The sequence below is a fragment of the Adiantum capillus-veneris genome, chromosome 19 (assembly GCF_014529385.1).
Source record: "Adiantum capillus-veneris isolate H3 chromosome 19, ASM1452938v2, whole genome shotgun sequence".
Lineage (NCBI taxonomy): Eukaryota > Viridiplantae > Streptophyta > Polypodiopsida > Polypodiales > Pteridaceae > Adiantum > Adiantum capillus-veneris.
Window position 1 is genome coordinate 101,886,212 of NC_140949.1, and position 17,833 is coordinate 101,904,044.

Sequence of the window (17,833 nt, forward strand, 5' to 3'; positions counted from 1 at the left end):
GGGGAAGGACAATGTCCAAAAGTCTCCTAAGGGCAACTCCAACAAAGCTAAAGAGAAGGGAGTTTACAAAGGTAAAAACAAACTCTCTCCTGAAGAGCTTGAGTGTTATCGCAAGGATAACCGGTGTTTCAAGTGCGGCGAACAAGGGCATGCGTACCGCGCTTGTCCCCAAAAGAACAACCGCCAAGACCCTCCTAGAGCTACCTTGGTTGAAATCCAAGAGGAGGAGACTCACCAAATTCACCACAAAGGATCTCCTCTATGCCATGCTTGGGGAAATGTAAGAGAACATGATGCTTTTATTCTCTTTGACCCTGGTTCTACTCACAATTTTATATCTATAGAGTTGGCCACCAAGCTAGGCATACAAGCCTATGAGATGGGAGATGTCCTACCCGCAGACAGTGCTTTCAAGGGGCAAGAAGCTTCAGTCACTCCCTTAATCGGGAAATTGAGGCTTCATGTCCAAAGCTATGTGGACAAAGAGGACTTCTTTATCTCTCCTCTCAAGCATGAGGATGTAATCCTAGGGGCACCATGGTTTGATCGCCTAGCTGCCAATGTTAAATTCCCTGAAAGGAGAATCTCCTTTAAGTTCAGGGAAAAAGACATGTATATAGATGCTAAGGAAATGGGTAACACTATCCCCATTGTACATACGCCAGCTTTCAACAAGTCAATAAAGAGCTCTATTTCCGTGTACATGATTTTTGTTAAAGATTCTCAAAATGAACCTAATGCTTTAGCAAAAGAAAATAAAAGCAACCAAAAGGAATTAGAGTTATCCAATTTTCTCAAGGTGTTTCAAGATGTTTTTATTGACGACATCCCTTGTGAGCTACCTCCTAAACGAGGTAATGATGACCATGCAATTGAACTTCTTCCAGGAAGTTCATCGCCTAACAAACCTCCTTATAGAGTTTTTCAAGCTCAACAAGAGGAGATTATGCGGCAAGTGCATGAGTTAGTTGAGAAGGGCATGGTTAGGCCTAGCTCATCTCCATTTTGCTCACTTGTGCTATTAGTGCAAAAGAAAGACGGCACATATCGTATGTGTGTCGACTATAGAGAACTAAATAGGATCACTATCAAGAATAGGTTTCCCGTTCCACGGGAAGAAGACCTATTTGATAAGCTACAAGGATCGACCTACTTCAGTAGGATTGACCTAAAAAGTGGCTATCATCAAATAAGGATAGTTGATCAAGACATTGTAAAGACCTCATTTCACACCACATTTGATCTTTACGAATACATTGTCATGCCTTTTGGCTTGACCAATGCACCAACCACATTCAACCGCTTGATGGAGAAGCTATTCAGGCCTCATCGAACCTTCACTGGAGTGTTCTTTGATGATATTATCATCTACTCTAATTCATTAGACGAACACAAGCAACACCTCAAGGTAATATTTCAAGTTTTAAGAGAGAATAAACTTTATGTTAATCGAAAGAAAAGTGAATTTTTCTTGCAAGAGATTCAGTATTTAGATCACATTATCTCTCAAGATAGCATTGAAATGGATCCATCAAAGTTAGAGGTAATAAAAGGATGGCCTAAACCAAAGAATCTTCATGAACTAAGAAGCTTTATAGGTATGTGTGCATACTATATATACACGCTTCATAGAAAAGTTCTTACAAATTACGGGACCATTACATGACCTAACAAAGAAAAGTGTTAGGTATACATGGTCTACTAAGGAGAACAATGCTTTCAAAAAGATTAAAGAAAAGCTTATCTCTCAACCTGTGCTTACACTACCGGATCTCTCAAAACCATTTGAGGTCCAATGTGATGCTTGTGGTGATTGCCTTGGAGCTGTTTTGCTTCAAGAAGGGCATGCCATAGGCTATGAAAGTCGAAGGCTCGACCTTGTTGAGCAAGCTCTAGGCATATATGAAAAGGAACTCCTTGCAGTTCTACATGCCTTAGACTCATGGAAGCACTATTTATTGGGGACTCCTTTGATTCTGCAAACGGATCACCAAAGTCTTAAGTACTTCATGACGCAGACCAAGCTCTCTGACAAACAAATGAGGTGGGCAAATTTCCTTTCGCAATTTCATTTTCATATTGCTCACATTGCTGGCAAGCATAATCAAGTAGCTGATGCACTCTCAAGACGATGGAGAGTGAATGCGGTTTCCATAGCAACTCACAATGATCTATCTTCAATGATAGATGAATATGCTATTGATCCCGATTTTAGAGATGTGATTTCAGCCCTTACATTAGGGAAGAAAGAAGAACCATTTACTTTACAAGATGGTTATCTTCTCTACGGCAATAGACTGTGTTACTAACTCACTATGTGAGAAAGTAATGTATGAATCTCATGCTCCACCTTATGCGGGGCATAGAGGGATTCACTCTACCTTAAAGGGAATTGAAACATATTTCTATTGGCCTACCATGAAAGTGAACATACAAGAGTATGTTTCTAAATGTGTGGTATGCCAAAAGACAAAATTTGATAGAGGGAAGCAACTTGGATTTCTTCAAACCTTGCCAATCCCTAATTCACCATGGGAGAGCATATCCATGGATTTTATCTTTGAATTTCCCTCGGGGGGTTCACTATGTGTAAAACTACCATATCACGTGCGTTCAAGACATGTTTGTAAAACCCCTTATCTGTGAATTTTGTTAGGAATATAATGTACCCTTTTCTTTTAAAATCTGTAAGTTTTTTTCATATTTGAGAAAATAATACCCTTCTGTACATATATTTCTATAAGTTTCAAGAACTTTAAATACCTTTATGTTGAACTCACGTGATAGGTTACATTTTTATTAGGTGACCTCCCTGGGGAATTTCCTAAGTCTATCCATGGGAATACGGGAATATGGATGATAGTAGACAGGTTCATTAAACAAGCTCATTTTATACCTGTCAAAAAGACTATCAAAGCCCATCAAATGGCAACCCTCTTCATTTCACAAATTTTCAAGTACCATGGCTTGCCAATGTCCATAGTGTCGGATAGAGATCCTAGAATGACCAGTAATTTTTGGAAGGGTCTCTTTGAGAATCTAGGGACAAGGCTAAACTTCTCTTTGGCCTATCATCCACAAACGGATGGCCAAAGTGAAATAGCTAACCTAACAATTCTCGATCTACTAAAAGCCTATGTAACGGAAGTAGATCAAGATCCCAATGGGAGAAGTACTTACCCTTAGTGGAGTATGCTTACAATAACATTGTACATACTTCCACGGGAAAAGCACCTTTCGAGGTAATTGAGGGAAGATAAAAAAGTCCCTTGCTACTTAAGGTACATGGGAAGATCTTCGCTGTAGATGAGTATAGCCAAGACCTACAAAAATCTTTTCAAAAGATTAAGGATGCTATCTCTATCTCACAACAAAAGCAAAAGGCTGCTGCTGACAAGCACAGAAGAGACGAAGCCTTTAAAGAAAATGATTGGGTCTTATTAAAATTCCCCAAGGCTCGATTAAGGCACACGACGGGCAAGAATCCTACGGGACACCAAAAGTACTATGCTAAACTAGCAAAAAGGTATTATGGTCCCTTCCAGATTCTTAGGACAATCAATGAGATGGCCTATCAACTCAAGTTGCCAAATCGTTGGCTCATACACAATTTTTTCCATGTGAGCCTATTAAAGCCTTACAAAGGAGAGCCACCTCAAGAACCAACTATTGAAGACCCACCGGAGATCGAGGACCAAGAGGAGGTGCTGCAGCCCGAGTCCATTCTCCGACATGAAGACAAGGTACTAAGAGGCGGTAAGACTATCCGACGATATCTTATTAAGTTTAAGAATTATCCTTTTGAAGATGCTAAATGGATGCAAGGCATACAATTAAAGGATAACCTAAACCTTGTCAATGCTTACAATGCTTCCCAAGAGTAAGCAAATGTTAAAAATGAACAAAGTTTTTGTCTTATAAGACTCTGTTTTTCTTTATTGTGCATAAAAATGAAGTAGTATGCATGCTTAGATCACGTTTGCGGAAACGACGTCTCCCAAACACCAAGTAGAGCTTGTCACTCTACTATGGAAGATTGATAGGACTAATGTGTAGACATGCTTGCGGCAGCCTCCGGCTCTCAAGCTCCAAATGGACTAGTCATCTATTGTGGAATGATGTCGTAGGGTAACATAGAGATCTTCTACACGCTAAGAAAAGGACTCATGAATATGCTTTATCTTCTCTACACCATAGTCGAGGGCGACTATGATTTCAAGAGAGAGGTAATGTCATAATAATCAATATCTAATTCTCCTAAATGATTTTCTCGTGTTAAACTAATCATTTAATATGGGGAAGTGCGAGGGGAGAAAAAGCTAGAATATTGGTTAAGCTAGCAGACCGGCCACAATAGTGATCCAAAGGAGGGAAAATAGGGATCCAAAGGGGGGGCCATCTGCAAAAGAGCCATGCGCAACAATGGGCTAAAAAGACCCTAAGGTTCAGCCCATTAAGACTTCCAAAATGCTAAGGTTCCAAAATTCAAAGGTTGTGTCCAAAGGTCAACCGTGGGGGGAATTGGATGCTTTGTGTGTGTCCCAAAAGTCTTTACAAATCCCTACATAGGAGGGGGCAAGCCTTGCTTGTAGGGGATGAGAGAGAAAGTCACACACACACACACACACACACACACACACACACACACACACACACACACACAAGCTCCCTTTACACAAAGGGAATGAGGGACACATGTCAGCTAGCTAGGCCAGATGCCCACAAGGTGTACCCAATTCCTATTGGATGGCCTTGGAGGTGGACCAATGAGAATTAGGCTAGAGTAAATCTAGTTTAATTAATTTAAAAACACTTAATAAAAGAACCAGTGAGAATTAAGCCCTCTAGAAGACTATTGGACAGTGTCCCAAGGGGTCCAATGAGCATTAAGCAGTCCAATGGCTTGCCTGATTCCTATTGGCCAGGAGGCAAAGGGGTCCAATGAGAGTTTAGTTGAATTATTAAATTACCTAAAGCTCTCACAAAAGGGGAAAGGGGGACACATGTCAGAAGGCTTTCACTTATGCTGCTTAATTGTCATTGGCTAGCCCTAGGGAGGTCCAATGAGAGGGTAGCATGAGCAAATAGCAAGAGGGGTCTCCCAAGAGAGAGAGGGGGCTGATTTTTGCAAGGCATTATCACACACACACTCACACAATCTCATGTGTGAAGTAAAGAAGAATCTCTCTCTCCTTCTCAAGCTTTAACGAAAAGCTTACCACCTACTCCAAGCTTGTGCCAAGGGAGGCCTACACCAACAACTCTTGGCTTTGTGATGCAAATCCAACCAAGATCCAAGCTTCAATGCATGCTCATCTCCTCTACCATGCTAATTACTACGCTAAGCTATGCTAATATGAGTGATTATGTGAGGAGATGTACATCTTTCTCGTGAGAATACTCCTACTTCCTCTCAATCTACTCTCATACCCTGCTAGCTCTCACCATCTTCGAAGGTGTGTGAGGTCTTGGGTCTAAGACCGGGGAGAATTGATGTTGTGTTTGATAAGTGTTTTGCTTAGTGCATGAAGCTTTCATCTTCATTGCACTAGATAGTCTTGAAGGAACACAAAGAATTGTATTGTACAATGTCTCTCTTGATGGGATAAACCATAATACAAAGCCTTTTGGAGGGGGACCAGCTCCATGTAAATCCGGTCCTCAACTATTGTCAATAGCTTAATTTCTCTCTCTTTTGAAAGTATTGTTCATGCTATCTAACTAGGTGTTATGAATTTTGTTGCTCTCTCCACCCAACCACACTTGTAATTCTCCTTAGGAATCTATTCTAATGAAATGCCCACTATGTTCATGCTAATTTCCGCTACACACAAGTTTTTAGGCTATTAAATGTTACAGCATGCATTGAAGATTGGCTCTTGGTTGGATTCTCATCACAAAGCCACGAGTTGTTGGTGTAGGCCTCCCTTCTCACAAGCTTGGATTAGGTGATAAGCTTTCCATTAAAGCTTGAGAAGAGAGAGAGAGAGAGTCTTCTTACTCTACACATGAGCTTGTGTGAGCGTGTGTGGATAATTGCATTTGAAGAATCAGCCCCCTCTCTCTCTCTCTTGGTCGACCCCTCTTGCTATTTGCTTTTGCTAGCACCTCATTGGACCTCCCTAGGCTTAGCCAATAGGATTTTGGGAGCAAAAGTGATAGCCTTCTGACATGTGTCCCCCTTTCCCCTTTTGTGAGAGCTTTTGGTAATTAATTAATTCAACTAAACTCTCATTGGACCCCTTTGCCTCCTGGCCAATAGGAATCAGGCAAGCCATTGGGCTGCTGAATGCTCATTGGACCCCTTGGGAGATTGTCTAATAGTCTTCTAGAAATATCAATTCCTATTGGTTCTTTTATTAAGTGTTTTTAAATTAATAAACCCGATTTACTCTAGCCTAATTCTCATTGGTCCACCTCCATGGCCATCCAATAGGATTTGAGTATACGTTGTGGGCATCTGGCCTAGGGAGCTGACATGTGTCCCTCTTTCCCCTTGTGTACAAAGGAGGCTTGTGAGTGTGTGTGTGTGTGTGTTTCTCTCTCATCCCCTACTTTTTGGGCTTGCCCCCTCCTATGTAGGTGACACACACAAAGGATCCAATGTCCTAAGCTTTTGACCATTGGACACAATCTTTGAATTTTGGAACCTTAACATTTTGAAAGTCTTAATGGGTTGAACCTTAGGGTCTTTTAAGCCCATTGTTGCACCTTGGTCTTTTTCAGATGGCCTCCCCTTTGGATCCCTATTTTTGCTTCTTTGGATCCCTATTGTGGCCGGTCTGCCAGCTTAACTAATATTCTAGCGTTTTCTCCCCTGGCACTTCCCCATATTAAATGATCAGTTTAACATGAGAAAATCATTTAGGAGAATTAGATATTAGTTATTATGACATTACCTCTCTCTTGAAATCATATTCGTCCTCGACTATGGGGTAGAGAAGATAAAGCATATTCATTAGTCCTTTTCCTAGCGGGTAGAGGATCCCTATGTTACCCTACGAAATTGTTCCGGAATGGATGACTAGTCCATTTGGCGCTTGAGACCCTAAGCTGCCACAAGCATGCCTGCACATTAGTCCTATCAATCTTCCATGGTAGAGTGACAAGATCTACTTGGTGTTCTGGAGACGTCATCTCGGCAAACGTGATCTGAGCATGCATACTACTTCACATTTGTGCACAATAAAGAAAAAGAGAGTCTTATAAGACAAAAACTTTGTTCATTTTAAACATTTGTACATTTTCTTACTCTAGGGAACCATTGTAAGCGTTGACAAGGTTTAGGTTATCCTTTAATTGTATGCCTTGCATCCATCTAGCATCTTCAAAAGGATAATTCTTGATCTTAATAAGATATCGTCCGATTGTCTTACCACCTCTTAGTACCTTGTCTTCATGTCGGAGAATGGACTCGGCCAGCAGCACCTCTTCTTGGTCCTCGATCTCCGGTGGGTCTTCAATAGTTGGTTCTTGTGGTGGCTCTCCTTTGTAAGGCTTTAGAAGGCTCACATGGAAAACATTGTGTATGAGCCAATGGCTGGGAAACTTGAGTTGATAGGCCATGAAATTGATTGGCCTAAGAATCTTGAAGGGACCATAGTACCCTTTTGCTAACTTAGCATAGTACTTTTGGTGTCCCGTAGGATCCTTCCCCGTCGTGTGCCTTAATCGAGCCTTGGGAAATTTTAATAAGACCCAATCATTTTCTTTAAAGCCTTGGGCTCTACTGTGCTTATCAACAACAGCCTTTTGCCTTTGCTGTGAGATAGAGATAACATCCTTAATCTTTTGGAAAGATTCTTGTAGGTCTCAGCTATACTCATCTGCATCAAAGATCTTCCCGTGTACCTTAAGTAGCACGGGAGTTTTTGATCTACCCTCAATCACCTCGAAAGGTGCTTTTCCCGTGGAAGTATGTACAGTGTTATTGTAGGCATACTCTACTAAGGGTAAGTACTTCTCCCATTGGGATCTTTGATCTACTTCCGTTACATAGGCTTTTAGTAGATTAAGAATTGTTAGGTTAGCTATTTCACTTTGGCCATCCGTTTGTGGATGATAGGCCAAAGAGAAGTTTAGCCTTGTCCCTAGATTCTCAAAGAGACCCTTCCAAAAATTACTGGTCATTCTAGGATCTCTATCTGACACTATGGACATTGGCAAGCCATGGTACTTGAAGATTTGTGAAATGAAGAGGGTTGCCATTTGATGGGCTTTGATAGTCTTTTTGACATGTATAAAATGAGCTTGTTTACTGAGACTGTCTACTATCGTCCATATTCCCATATTCCCATGGATATACTTAGGCAATCCAAAGATAAAATCCATGGATATGCTCTCCCATGGTGAATTAGTGATTGGCAAAGGTTGAAGCAATCCAAGTTGCTTCTCACTATCAAACTTCTTCTTTTGGCATACCACACATTTAGAAACATACTCTTGTATGTTTGCTTTCATGGTAGGCCAATAGAAATATGTTGCCATCCCCTTTAGGGTAGATTGAATCCCTCTATGCCCTGCATAAGGAGCAGCATGAGATTCATACATTACTTTCTCACGGAGTGAGTTACTAACGCATAGTCTATTGCTATAGAGAAGATAACCATCTTGTAAAGTAAATGGTTCTTCTTTCTTCCCTAGTGCAAGGACTGAAATCACATCTCTAAAATCGGGATCAATAGCATACTCATCTATCATAGAAGATAGATCATTGTGAGTTGGTATGGAAACCGCATTCACTCTCCGCCGTCTTGAGAGTGCATCGGCTACTTAATTATGCTTGCCAGCTATGTGAGCAATATGAAAATGAAATTGTGAAAGAAAGTTTGCCCAAGTCATTTGTTTATCGGAGAGCTTGTTCTAAGTCATGAAGTACTTAAGGCTTTGGCGATCTGTTCGCAGAATGAAAGGAGTCCCCAATAAATAGTGCTTCCATGAGTCTAAGGCATGTAGAACTGCGAGGAGTTCCTTTTCATTATGCCTAGATCTTTCTCAACAGGGTTGAGCCTTCGACTTTCATAGCCTATGGGTGCCCTTCCTGGAGCAAAACAGCTCCAAGGCAATCACCACAAGCATCACATTGGACCTCAAATGGCTTTGAGAGATCCGGTAGTGTAATCACAGGTTGGGAGATAAGCTTTTCTTTAAGATTTTTGAAAGCATTGCTCTCCTTGGCATACCATGTGTACCTAACGTTTTTCTTTGTTAGGTCATGTAATGATCCTGTTATTAGTGAGAACTTTTCTATGACCTATAAAGCTTCTTAGTTCATGAAGATTCCTTGGTTTAGGCCATCCTTTTATTACCTCTAACTTCAATGGATCCATTTGGATGCCATCTTGAGAGAATGTGACCTAAATACTGAATCTCTTGTAAGAAAAATTCATTTTTTTTCCGATTAACATAAAGTTTATTCTCTCTTAGAACTTGAAATATTACTTGGAGGTGTTGCTTGTGTTCATCTAATGAATTAGAGTAGATGATGATATCATCAAAGAAGACTCCAGTAAAGGTTCGGTGAGGCCTGAATAGCTTCTCCATTAAGCGGTTGAATGTGGTTGGTGCATTGGTCAAGATAGGACAATATATTCGTAAACACCAAATGTAGTGCGAAGTGCGGTCTTTACAATGTCTTGATCAACTATCCTTATTTGATGATAGCCACTTTTTAGGTCAATCCTACTAAAGTAGGTGGACCCTTGTAGCTTATCAAATAGGTCTTCTACACGTGGAACGGGAAACCTATTCTTGATAGTGATCCTATGTAGTGCTCTATAGTCGAGACACATACGATATGTACCATTTTTCTTTTGCACTAAAAGCACAGGAAAACAAAATGGAGATGAGCTAGGCCTAACCATGCCCTTCTCAACTAACGGTTAGCACTTGCCGCATAATCTCCTCTTGTTGAGCTTGAGAAACTTTCTGGAAGAAGTTCAATTGCATGGTCATCATTGCCTCGTTTAGGAGGTAGCTCACAAGGGATGTTGTCAATAAAAACATCTTGAAACCCCTTGAGAAAACTGGATAACTCTAATTCATTTTGACTGTGTATATTTTCTTTTGCTCATAGCTTTGGACATGGAGCCTCAATTTCCGGATTAAGGGAGTGACTGAAGCTTCTTGCCCCTTGAGAGCACCATCTGTGGGTAGGACATCTCCCATCTCGTAAGCTTGTATGCCTAGCTTGGTGGCCAACTATGTGGATATGAAATTGTGAGTAGAACTAGGATCAAAGAGAATAAAAGCATCATGTTCTCTTACCTTTCCCTAAGCACGACATGGAGGAGATCCTTTGTGGTGAGTTTCCTCCTCTTGGATTTCAACCAAGGTACCTCTAGGAGGCTCATGACGGGTGTTCTTTTGGGGACAAGCGCGGTACGCATGTCCTTGCTTGCCGCACTTGAAACAATGGTTATCCTTGCGATAACGCTCAAGCTCTTCAAGAGAGAGTTGCCCTTAGGAGACTTTTGGACATTGTCCTTCCCCTTAGGCTCATTGGAACCCTTGTTTTTTGTGGGCTTAAAATTTCTTTTAGCCCCCGTTTGGAAATTGATTCAAGAAGCGACCATAATATGGCGTATAACCGCCGATATGGTGCGTGGCCTTTGGGAGTTGACATACTCTACCATTTCTTCAGTTAAGCCCACACAAAATTGTTGCTTTTGCTCTCCAAAATCCAACTTCTTGAAGACAGTGGCTTTGAATTGTAAGTCCCAAAACTTGTCTACATATTTGTGAATGGATTCATAGGGAGAGAGCTTCAAGCTTCGCCATTCAGTGAGTACTTTGTCTTTGGCATCGGTGGCCAAAAGTTGCTTCATAATGGAAGCTCTTAAAGCTTTCCATGTTCATGGAGCTTCACAGTTGGCCCATAGGCTAGACCACCATTGCCTGGCGGACTTCTGAAAGTGCATAGCTACATGGTGTAGCTTAGAGGACTCCGTGAATCCCTCATCTCCAAACGCTGCATCGAATTGTTGGATAAAGGCCAAGACTTTGTCTGTAGCACCAAAGGTGCCATCGTAGGTAAGGAAAGAGATGCTCTTCCCTCCCTCTTTGAACTTCTTGAGCTTGGATGACCTCTTCCACGTAGTATAGGATTTTCTATGGCCTCTTCTTTTTGATGGTTCAAAGGTTGCACCATCACTTTCTTCAGAAGGTGAAGAATTTGAGGAAGATGGAGAAGAGGGTGACCTCTTTCTCGCCTTTTTCTTTCCTTGATCTTGTTTGTCTTCACCATCACTTTCATAAGAGGAAGAGGATGAAGAAGATGAATAAGAGGGTGTCCTCTTTCTCGCCTTTTTCTTCTCTTGGTTTTTGTCATCCCTCTTTGAAGTATGGTGTGGAGAAGTATGCGATGGTCTTCTCCGTTCAGGAGGTGATGGAGAGCGTTTAGCCCGCCGTCTTCATGGAACCATCTCTGCCGAGGTGGTAGGACCCTCACTTGTTTCTTGTTCCTTTGATGGGGGCTCTTGAATTCTCCTTTGAGAAGGAGATGCGTCATCAAGGAGAAAATTTTTGAGCCCTTCATATGGATCCTCTTCTTGTTCCCTAATCGAGAGAGGCCTCTTTTGGAAGTCTCACAAGGAGGCTTCCTAGGTGCTCTCTCGTCATGGTGGGGAGCTTGGAGAATCCCATGAGCACAAAGCTGCCATTGCAATTCACTTTGGATGGATGGATTGCCCATGGCTTGTTGAAGCCTAGAAACAAGGTAGTTGACAAGCATATGGGCATCATTAGTAGCCTGCTGATTAGCAAAATCAAAGATATCAACATTAATTTCACTCTCTTTACTATTGTTAGCCATTCTAACAACTTTTAGGTGTAAACATTTTAGGTGTACTTTGGCACTTGAAGCCCTAGTTGCTACTCCTCTTTACCCCTTTAGAAAAAGCACTCAAGCTACTGTACCCGTGGCTCGAATACCATTACTTGCAAGGTATAGAAGAGAGGGTCGTTGGACACCAAAACAGCACCGGCTCCTGTCAAGCTTCTAATAGCTCAATAGTGGTTAAGACATAGGCAAGCACCCTAGGACTCCAGTTAAGACCATAGCTCTCGACGGTGATGCCTCATTAACTGAACAAAGACAGGCGCTCTGCAAGGCTAAAAAATCCCTATTACTCACATGCAATTAATAATACCAACCATTTATAGCTAGCTTGAAGACCTCCCTCATTGAGCAAGAAAAGAGAAACCTTGTGCTCTGATACTAATGTAACATTTAATGGCCTAGTAACTTGTGTATAGTGGAAAATAGCATGAACATAGTGAGCATTTCATTAGAATAGATTCCTAATGAGAATAACAAGAGTGCTTGGGTGGAGAGAGCAACAAAAAGCATAACACCTAGTTAGATAGCATGAACAATACTTCAAAAGAGAGAGAAATTAAGAAATTGACAAGGGTTGAGGACCAGATTTGCATGGAACCGGTCCCCCCTCCAAAAGGCCTTGTATTATGGTTTCTCCCAGAGAGACATTTTACAATACAACTCTTTGTGTTCCTTCAATACTAGCTAGTGCAATGAAGGTGGAAACTTCAAGCACTAAGAAAAACACTTATCAAACACAACATCAATTCCCTCATGGTCTCAGACCTAAGACCTCACACACCTTCGAAGATGGTGAGAGCTAGCGGGATATGAGAGTAGATTGAGAGGAAGAAGGAGTAGTCTTACGAGAAAGATGTACATCTCCTCACATAATCACTCATACTAGCATATCTTAGCTTTTTAATTAGCATGGTAGAGGAGATGAGCATGCATTGAAGCTTGGCTCTTGGTTGGATTTGCATCACAAAGCCAAGAGTTGTTGGTGTAGGCCTCCCTTCTCACAAGCCTGGAGTAGGTGATAAGCTTTCCATTAAAGCTTGAGAAGAGAGAGATAGTCTTCTTCCTCTACACATGAGCTTGTGTGAGTGTGTGTGGATAATTGCCTTCGAAAAATCAGTCCCCCTCTCTCTCTTGGTCTACCCCTGTTGCTATTTGCTCTTGCTAGCACCTCATTGGACCTCCCCAGGCTTAGCCAATAGGATTTTAGGAGCAAAAGTGATAGCCTTCTGACATGTGTCTCCCTTTCCCCTTTGTGAGAGCTTTTGGTAATTAATTAATTCAACTAAACTCTCATTGGACCCTTTGGGAGACTGTCCAATAGTCTTCTAGAGAGCTTAATTTCTATTGGTTCTTTTATGAAGTGTTTTTAAATCAATTAAAATAGATTTACTCTAGCCTAATTCTCATTGGTCCACCTCCATGGACATCCAATAGGATTTGAGTACACCTTGTGGGCATCTGGCCTAGGGAGCTGACATGTGTCCCTCTTTCCCCTTGTGTACAAAGGAAGCTTGTGAGTGTGTGTGTGTGTGTGTGTTTCTCTCTCATCTCCTACTTTTTGGGCTCGCCCGCTCCTATGTAGGAGTTTGTGAAGACTTTTTGGGACACACACAAAGTATCCAATTTCCTAAGCTTTTGACCATTGTAGACGATCTGTGAATTTTGGAACCTTAGCATTCTGGAAGTCTTAATGGGCTGAACCTTAGGGTCTTTTAAGCCCATTGTTGCACCTTGCTCTTTTGCACATGGACCCCCCTTTGGATGCCTATTTTCCCTCCTTTGATCCCTACTGTGGCCGGTCTACGAGCTTAACCAATTTTCTAGATTTTTGTCCCTTGGCACTTCCCCATATTAAATGATCAGATTAATATGAGAAAATCATCTGGGAGAATTAGATACTAGTTATTATTATAGGTAAGGGTAAAATCTCTATCTTTGGGCCAATGTCAAAATAGTTGTGTCCCAAGGACAGGTGTTTGAGTCTCTACTAATCAGAAGCCTTTTCCATTAGGGAAAATTTGGACTTTCAAAGGGGCCCTATAAGGATGTTTGACTTTGTCTCTCTTCTCCAAAGTGGGCAACCCAGTGAAGTCTATGAACGCTTCATCAAAACCCTATCAACCAACATATCGTTGGAAAGCTCTTAGAAAGTAGGTTCTAAATCAACGAACTTCGACAAATTTGGAGTTGATTTGTAGAAGTTATGGCCTCCCCACTGAAGCTGAAATGTGGGGAGAGATTCCATTTATAAGATAGAGTTGTCACATCTAGAAATGGAGTCTTCTAGAATATAAGGAGTTTGATGGCATGCTATATATCACTAGATAGAGCTCAATGAGTACATTCTAATTCCAAAAGGTATGCCAAGTTTTGATTTCATTTGTAAAAAATTTACCGTGTGCCCTTTTTGAACAAGAGAGAGAAAGTCAAAGTCCTTATAGGGCCCCTTTGAGAGTCCAAATTTTTCCTACTGTGAAATTCAAACTATGTGCACCACCACTTGGCCCACTTCCTTCGAAGTTGTCATCATCTCAAAAATGTTATAGTTTAGAGATCCCTTTGTTTTTCAATTTTCTAGAAACTTCCATCCAAAAGGTATTCAAAGATCTTCCCTCTAGCTTAGAGAGCCAAGAGGACCAGTGTAAGATGGAGCACCTAAAGTTTTGAAGCTCTCGCTCCATTCCAATGATGATGCACTTTTGTAGTATCTCCCCCATGGTGTAGCCCCCAAGCCTCAGGCTCGTCCAACTTGGAGCCATAACTTTATCATGCACTTTAACCTCCTTCCATGGGCCTCCTTGCGAGAGAATCTCTTTTTCAATCATATCCCAAGCCATGATTGCCCATTCCTACCTTTGAGGTGTTAAGGAGACTACCAATTTTTTACACATGGCTTTTGCATGGAGTGTTGAGTGCAAGATCCCAATTCAACTTGCCTTGGGTCTTGCCACCCATTCCCATTTTCCCCATTTCCAAGGAGTCGTGTCTACTCTGTTATGGAAGGGGGAGGAGTGCATACTCCCACCTTCTCATCTTATTGTAAATTTTATCCAGGACTCAATTGAATCTTTGCTTATGTGAAATGTCTATACCAAGTGGAGCACCGAGGTGTTTGAGCGCTTTTCCTTTTGAGGAAACTTTCCTTGACCATTCGACAAGGTTAAAACGACTTGTTTTGAATGAGTGAAATCAATCTTGGTTTTTTATGTTGCAGTTAGAGCCTAAAGTAGTTGAAAACATCTGGACGATCTCCAATGCTCCTCTTAGCATTTTGCTGTTGGCTTTTATGAAGAGCAATGAATCGTTTGCAAACAATTTTGCTAGCAGTTTTTTGCCCCTTGGGAGTGAGAGACGTTGGATTTCCCCTTTCATAGCATTTTCCTCAAGCGGATTCACAATTGGATATGAATCAAATGTAAAAAGGAAGTGAGGCAAGGGGGCAACTTTCACAGAATTTTTCTCAAGGGTAATCACAATTGGATGTGAATCAATTGCAAAAAGGAAGTGAGGCAAGGGGGCAACTTTGCTTGATTGATCTCTTCACTCCAAAAATTTCCACCAGCTTGTTATTGAAGAGGATCTTAGAGCAGCTACCCTCCCCAAGTGTGTGAACTATCAAGCACATTTTGGGTCCAAAGCTCATCGCCTTCAAGGCAGTTGCAATGTACGATCACAAGATTTTGTGATATTCCTTGTCAAGGTTGGCCAATTGAAGGAGGATGCATTCATGCTGGGTGAGATTAGCTTTTTGGGAATAGGCTTGATCAGTCCTTTTTTCATGCTAGCATCCATTTGTCCCTCTGATAGAGCCTTGTTTGCCAATCAAGTTATCGGAATTTTTAGATCCTCCCCAAACTCTTTGTAGAATTTTGTTGCCACTCCAAGAGGCTTTTATGTTCCCCATTGCCCTTAAGGTAGTCCACAATATTATCGTGTGTTATGCGCCTTTCGAAAGTTTCTAAGTAACACACTGAATTCACATTGTAAAGCAACAATGATCTCACATCCTTGATAGCTTGCGTGAGTAGACTTCCAATCGACCTATAATTTGGCTAAGATGGTCGAGCATTATCTCCCTTTGTTATACCTAATCTTGTAAATCTTTTGGTCATGTTAAAAATACGTCATAGCACCACACCGCCATTGGGTAAACTTTTTTTTCTTCTACGGTCTTATAGGAGGCATTGACTAAGCATTGTGTTTTGTGTACGTAGGCCCACGCTCAATGATAGTCCACATTACTCTCCTCGTTCAACAATAACTAGTGTTCAAGAAAAGTGTGCCTTAGCTTAGCCTTGAGCCAGTTAGAAATTTAAGAGAGCTGGTTGTGAGGAGAGTGAAAAAAAAAGTGCCGGTTGGATTTTAGAAAAAAATACTAAAAATATAGTTTAATTTGCAATTATTTTGCTTGAGGATTAGGTAAAATGGATTAAGGCTTTTTCCGAACAATGGCAACAATGCACATAGTCACAAGAAGTTTTGGATAGATTCTCACAATAATTCCCACATTTGACTTAACTCAACATCATGAGCTTATGTGAGGGAGGCACGGCATACCTAGCTAGGTACGATTGGGGGCAGGGGACCGCCGGCCCGGTGGGGGGGCCGGTGGTCCCCTGCCCCCAATCGTACCTAGCTAGGTATGCCGTGCCTCCCGAGCAGAAGCTCATGATGTTATGCATTGTATGAAAAACATTGAAAAAGTCTCCCTTTTCCTACATGAGAAAATCTTTAAATCTTCTTGTGAGTGTGGGTCACACACTCTAAGGTACATTGAGTAGTCGTTGGTGCATATGCATGCTATCTTATGTAGGCAATTGTGACTTCTCACCTTGTTAAGTTTCATTTAAGTATGTTAATGATGTTAGAAGATTAGCTTTTGGACAGAAAAGTTTCTATCATAGTGAATTTTACAAATGTAAAGTTTCCTAGGACTAATGCTTATATGGGTTTATATTTTGCAGCCTATGTGCTCTTTTTTAGGGAGAACATTTTCATGTCAATCGAAGTTTGCAGCAACAGCTAGACAATTTCAAGAGTAGCCTTTGGATGCAGATCCTCGTTCTTAATAAGGTTATTCTTGTTGTGTCAAAAGGGGTGAATGCTTCCTGGTATGTGCTTCCTTATTAGCCAATTATCTTAGCTAGTGGTTGTTGTAACATAGAGTATACCTGTAATGTCTATTTAGTCTACTAGTACTGTCAGTCGCCTTCGGCGGTCTCTCTCTCTCTCTCCCCCTCTCTTCTTATTTATCGCGTGCAAAGGGACTTCTTTTAGTTTTGGACTTTAGCTTTCAGGTGGCAGATTGTGACACGTGTAAAGGGCTCCCCCTTCCGCCATATTATGTTAGTAGATTTACTTAGTTTGCTAGAGATCAATCAACAACATCCATGTATTTTAGAATCCTTATTTTGTAAACAAACATTTCGAACGGTTGTAGCACATGATTAAGATTATTTTCCCCATTTTTGTTACCATTTTAGGTTTTCGTATGTATTTCTTATCAAATTAGCACTCTATATTTTCCCCACTTTTGTTACCATTTTAGTTTTTTGTATACTCTATAGAAGCTTATTCGTGGGATGTACTCTTTGATGTAACAAATATCATTGTGTATTAATTTCTTCGAGTGAAACTGTGAAAAATGCATATAATGGATGATTTTACACACAAAAATTTTCTTTATTATAACATAGATGATCATGTCGCATGCGTTTTCAAAGATATGAATTGATTAATCAAGATGGTAAGTTCCATCGCAATATTTTTTGAATCTATTGATGAATATTCTTGATAGGAGTTTGGAAATTAACAAAAAGAAGAAAGGAACTAGCTAAATAGAGGCATGCATTTAGAGCATCCCTTGGTTTATTACATCACGTGTGTAATCGCAAAGATTGCGTGAATATCCTCGAGCACCACTTAGAGTGCATTCGCACAAAGCCTTGGTAGGTTTTTGCTCACATAATATCGTGCTACAAGTTGCTCACTTCA

The 17,833-nt window shown here is 41.0% G+C and overlaps 1 protein-coding gene across 1 annotated transcript in view; it reads left to right on the forward strand.

Moving 5' to 3' along the window:
- Positions 1–17,359, forward strand: part of LOC147434560 (uncharacterized) — a 31,698-nt gene extending 14,339 nt beyond the window's left edge. Inside the window, exon 2 of the mRNA XM_086489974.1 lies at positions 16,804–17,359. Within this exon, the coding sequence (XP_086346100.1) occupies positions 16,804–16,881 (78 nt within the window). The 3' untranslated portion in view covers positions 16,882–17,359. The remainder of the gene's footprint in view (positions 1–16,803) is intronic.
- Positions 17,360–17,833: the final 474 nt, after the last annotated feature.